Below are 6050 nucleotides of genomic sequence, written 5' to 3' on the forward strand. Positions count from 1 at the left end.
ATCACAACACTACACTGAGACTTTATACTCCCTGATTTCACCCAGAGTCCCTCAGACACGCCGCGAGCGCTGCAACCTTCAGCACTGATCTGATGCTCAACAGGTGTTTGATCATTACAGAGTGAATCTGCATTGATTTTGAGACTTGCAAACACATCGATGATGGATTTCCAGGCGGTTCTGGGTGATTTCATTCAACTGTCAGCGAGGAGTGTTTTACTATCGCTGCTAGTGTGTTTAATGCTCATGTTCTGGCGTCGATCCGGGCCACGGCAGGTACCGGGTCCCTTCCCGTGGCCGGTCATCGGTAACGCCGCTCAGCTCGGTACCTCACCTCACTTTTACTTCACCCGGATGGCTCAGAAGTACGGCGACGTGTTTCAGATCAAACTGGGCAGCCGGAACGTGGTGGTTCTCAACGGAGACGCAATTAAAGAGGCGCTAATTAAAAAAGGTGTCGATTTCGCCGGCAGACCCGATTTCGCTTCTTTCCGGTTCGTGTCCAATGGGAAAAGCCTGGCGTTCGGTAACTACAGCCAGTGGTGGAAACTGCATCGGAAGATCGCACACAGCACCGTGAGAACTTTCTCCACAGCCAACATCCACACCAAGCAGACTTTTGAGACGCACATCGTGAGCGAGATCGGAGAGCTCATCCGCTTGTTTCTGAATAAAACCCGCGAGCAGCAGTACTTCGAGCCTCACCGGTACGTGGTGGTGTCGGTGGCGAACACCATGAGCGCCGTTTGCTTCGGGAACCGATACGCGTATGATGATGAGGAGTTCCTGCAGGTGGTGGGCAGAAACGATCAGTTCACCAAGACAGTCGGAGCTGGAAGCATCGTGGACGTGATGCCCTGGCTTCAGTACTTCCCAAACCCAATCAAAACTCTCTTTGACCAGTTTAAAAAACTCAACAAGGAGTTTAACGAGTTCATTCATTCCAAAGTGGCGGAGCACCGCAAGACTATTTTACTGAGCCTCGTCCGTGACATGACTGATGCGTTCATCGTTGCTCTGGATAAAGGGCTCTCAAGGGGGCCGGGGGTCTTTCTGGATCGAGAGTACGTGTCATCGACCATCTCAGATATTCCATTTAAATCACCAACCAAATGTAAAAATGTTGTTTAGTCCTTCTATTTGCAACAGGAGTGTTTTCAATAGCCATATTCAATTCAATCCTTGGTGATCGGGGGAACTCAGTAAGTTGAAAATGTTGGTCTTCACTTACATTGCAGGTATCCAGAAGTCCAGAAACGTCTTCAGGAGGATGTTGACAAAGTAGCGGATCGCAGTCGCCTTCCAACCATTGCAGACCAGCCTTATCTTCCATATGTCAAGGCTTTCATCTACGAAGTCATGCGATTCACCTCGTTCATCCCTGTAACGATTCCCCACAGCACAACCACAGACACGTCCGTCAATGGTTATCCCATCCCTAAAGATACCATCATTTTCATCAACCAGTGGTCTTTGAACCATGACCCGACCAAATGGGACCAACCAGAGGAATTCAACCCACAGCGCTTCCTGGATGAGGATGGAGCTCTCAACAAAGACTTAACCACCAACGTGCTGATCTTCTCCGTGGGGAAGCGTAGATGCATTGGAGAAGACCTGTCCAAGATACAGCTTTTCCTCTTCACCTCCTTGCTGGTCCATCAGTGTAGTTTTACAGCAGAAAGGACTCCCGGCATGGACTTTCTGTATGGGCTCACGCTTAAACCCAAAGCCTTTAAAGTGTCTGTCACATCCCGTGACAGCACAGAACTGCTGGAGAGCTTGGTAGGAACATCTCAAACTCCTACAGAAATGAGACAGAGACCTCAAGTTTGAAGTGAAATCAAAGCACACAACTTAAATACTTTGCCAAATGAAGGTGGCTAAGAAAACAAACACTGAAGAATCTCTAACATATGCATTATATCAATATATTTACTGACATCATACTCAGGCAAAAACTTTTTTTTGGCTCAGAATGAGCTACAGGAATAAAAATGATGCACTGATTTATGGTATATTGTGCAAGAGTAGAAAAGCAGAAGCTACACAACAGGACATGGTTTATTCAGATAAATAAAAGTTGGTTTCTAAGACTAGAATTCTAAGAGACATTTACATGCATCGCATTATTCAGTCAAGACGTTTGATACTAATTCTAGTTCTTCTATAGCAAATATACATTTAGTCTCAGCATTTTTAATGCCAACATTTTATTAAGCGTTTTAAAGTCAACGTGAAAAGCTGTTCGCAACCCATTTTGCTTCCATGACGTATTTCTGAATGAAACAAGATATTCGATGAGAAAAAACTGTGGTGCAGTAACTGATTTTATCTATTTGAAACTGACTGGATCATGAAAAATCATTAAGTCATGACATTTTGATAAAAGATTACAGACAAAAATAATTAATTTGGACTAATATACAACACTCAATCATGCATTAAAAAATAGATAGGGTTGATTTACATTTCATGTTGACTTGTTGTTGCTTAGGGTACTTTAGCTCAAACTAGCCCTATGCTGCATTGTTAACGTCCCTATATAAAGCTCATAAAATGATACATTTGTACAGTATAATCTTACAGCACTTTATTGTCCTTCTTGATAATATTTCCTGATTCTCACTACAGCATTGTTGAAGTCTGTGCCTTATTATTATAGACTTCTTAGCATAATTAAAATAAACACAGGCGGGTTAAAAGCAGTTCACTTTCATGGTGTTCCCGCAACAACCTTCCCAATCAAATGTTGTCTGGAGATCCTCATAAGTTGAATGTGATTTTTCATATCTGGCACATGATGTAGTGTAGGTGAAAGGAAATACATTTTGTGCACATCAGGTCCCTTAGTTAGGGAAATCCTGAAAGGGAAATTCAGGGTTTGTTAACTAACATGTATAATACATGTTATGATCATTTCTTTCTGCAATATATTTTTGAACTGTAATAGCGATGTTTGATCTGCTGTAATATATTTTTGGACTGTAATAGCACTTGTTAATAGACTGCTGATTTGTATTAGATCTACTATATTTTATATGTAAAGATTGATGTGTAAGTTTGATATGTAGTTCCTATTATGTGATACCAGCATATAATATTATAATTTTCTACTTCATATAAGCTCTGACATTTGGCTGCTCTGTAAATTCTAAACTGCATTCAGTTTACAGCTTTTGTGATTAAATGTAGTGGTTTATAATATATATAAAACACTCAATAAATGTATAAGTCAAAAAAATGATATAATTACTCAAGCTTTTATGATAATACATGCAGTATAATATTGCGGTCATTTGTAATCAAATTAGTTTGGGCAGTGAATTCACCCTGTAGCAACGCCTAGACACAATGTGATTCTGTAAAACAAAACTTTTCATTTAATGTTGTATTCAAATGAGAAGTAAAAATAACATTCTATCACCATATCTGCACGCAGCCACTAAATTGGGCATTTAAAATAGAAGGAAAGTATGTAGGACATACTCGTCCCTATGAAGTGCTTTATCTTGCTTACCCAGCACATCCTGTTCTGATCGAGCCTGAGGTTCATAGCCAGCCGAGCTTTGAGTGCGTGACAAGTCTAGATAAAGCCAACTGATTACTGATACGCCAGCAGCCGCCTGCTCCCCTTCCAGGCCCTGCTGAAGAAAAGAAAACACGCTTCACTATTGTCAGATTAACAGTACACTCTTTGAAAAAAGCTACAGAGCTGTCACTGGGATGGTACCTTAAGGTACAAAAGTTAAAAGGTACATGTCTGTACCTTATTTAGCCCTAAATGGAACATACAAGTACCTTTTGAAAGGGTACCACCCCAGTGACAGTTTTGTATACCTTTTTTTTTCTTTTCTAAAATTGTAGGGTTGTGGCAGAAGCATTTTCACCAAGGAGACGAGGGAGTCACTGCATCCTTAAAAAAGTCAGATGTCAAAATAATCAGTAGTAAAATCAAATAAAAACTAAGATGCAATATGAAATGCTTAAATAACTTCGCTCTCTTAATGTAACACTAACAGTGTTATTTTGGTATAGTTTTATTAAAGTATAGTTTGATTATAATTTCGAATTTGCTTTTATTTGAATATTTTCAGTTTCCTTTTTAGGTTTAGTTTCATTTCATAGTAATTTTGTTAAGTTTGTGGTCAATAAGTTTGTTGTTTTTGGAAAGAAATGAAAGCCTTAATTCAAATTCTAAACAAACAAACAAAAAAATCTATTAAAATAAAAGAAAATTCTGTTCCCTTGAATCTTCCATTCATCAAATAATCTGCACATTTTTGCACAGTTTCCATAAACTATTAAGCAGCACAACGGTGTTCAACATTAATAATATTATATACTATTATAGTTTTATTATTAATATTTTGAGTTAGCTTTTATTTGTTTCATTTTATGATTTTAAAATGTGTATTCTTTCTTTTTTTAAATATTACTATATAGGTCTATTGTATTTTGATTTAAGTTTTATCTGTTTATTTTTTAAATAAATAAAGGAAACACTGGAAATACAAATAATTGAATAAACTGCTAAGGCAATATTTATTTTATTATACATATTTGTTTTTTTATTTACTCAGCTTTATTTAAATAAACAAAACTACTTTAATATTTTAGTCAGTCTTCAGTATGCTCGATGATTGCTTTCAATACGTCATGTAATGCTTACTTGAATTCTAAATGGCCATTTTCAAAATGCCCTAGTTTTAAAACATGCCATCAAGTTGCATTCTGACAACCCAAACACAATCAAAATACAACGAAAGCATCCAAATTGCATTTGAAATACAATTAGTAGTGTTATTTAAGCACTGAATCCTAAAAACTGCTGCATCTGCAACTGATTTTGAAATACTTATGGTAGATCTCCTTCACCTCACATGGTTTGGCTGCCTTCTGGCCTCCAATTTACATAGATCTCAGCATTCACCAAGTTTCTGACAGTCTCACTGCTTACTCCGCTCTCAGTTCTAGAAGTCTTCATTAACAGCAGATCTAAGAGACCTCCAGGAATCCAGGTCATGTCCTGCAGGCATTATTTCTGTGCTGTATGTGAGAGAACAGACTTGCAGACACTATGTAATGAGACACTATAAGATGGTTTTCAGTTCTTGAGGATGAACAGTTGTCCTGTTATAAAATACTTCCACACACAGAGGTGTAAAATGTACAGAGAAATTACAATGAAATTAAAGAAAGGATACCATATGAAGACGTTACCCCCTTTATCTGCATTCTTGGTTGCCTTTCCACCTTTCAAAAGTTTGGGGTCAGTATTTTTTTTTTGCATACTTTTATTCAGCAAAAGATTCATTACATGTATCAATTAAATTGACCGTAAAGACATGTATAATGTTACAAAGAAAATAATATTTCAAATAAATGCTGTTCTTTTAAACATTCTATTCATCAAATAATCCTGAAATAACATGTTTCAACAACTGTTTTCAACATTGATAATAATAAAAAATGTTTCTTGTGCATCAAATCAGCATATTAGAATGATTTCTGAAGGATCATGTGGCACTGAAGACTAGAGTAATGATGTTGAAAATTCAGCTTTAATATCACAGGAATAAATTACATTTTAAAGTATATTAAAATAGACATCAGTTATTTAAAATTGCAATAATATTTTCACAATATGACTGTATTTTTGATCACATAAATGCAGCCTTATAAATAAATAAATGCAGACTTCTTTCAAAAACATTTAAAAATCTTGACCCCAAAATGTACAAATCTGACCCCAAGCTTTTAAATGGTAGTGTTACTAAATATACTGAAAATCTGCTCTTTTCCACGTCTTCCTGGCATTCAACATTGTTGGCTTCTTCCTGGATAACAGTGTATAGGCATAATACTGACTGAAAACTATCTGATCTACATTTATGAAGTTAAAAGTGAAGTGTGTAATTTCTGTCCCACTAAACTGAATTGCACAAATAAAAATAATGACAATTATAACAGTTGCCATTCAGAGGTTTTGGAGTAGACTGCTGTTCTGTTCGTTGCCACTAATGCTGCAGAAATGAGCACTTCACTTT

At 37.2% G+C, this 6050-nt stretch overlaps 1 protein-coding gene across 1 annotated transcript; it reads left to right on the forward strand.

Annotated features, from left to right (window-relative positions):
* The first annotated feature begins 113 nt into the window (after nt 1-113).
* Nucleotides 114-2216, forward strand: LOC107586077 (cytochrome P450 1B1-like). Its single transcript, XM_016273298.1, is given in 2 exon segments — nt 114-1122; nt 1204-2216. Coding segments are annotated over 2 exon segments (1596 nt in total). The 5' UTR covers nt 114-159; the 3' UTR covers nt 1837-2216.
* Nucleotides 2217-6050: the final 3834 nt, after the last annotated feature.

Source organism: Sinocyclocheilus grahami, unplaced genomic scaffold (assembly GCF_001515645.1).
Source record: "Sinocyclocheilus grahami isolate Dianchi unplaced genomic scaffold, SAMN03320097.WGS_v1.1 scaffold77.1, whole genome shotgun sequence".
Lineage (NCBI taxonomy): Eukaryota > Metazoa > Chordata > Actinopteri > Cypriniformes > Cyprinidae > Sinocyclocheilus > Sinocyclocheilus grahami.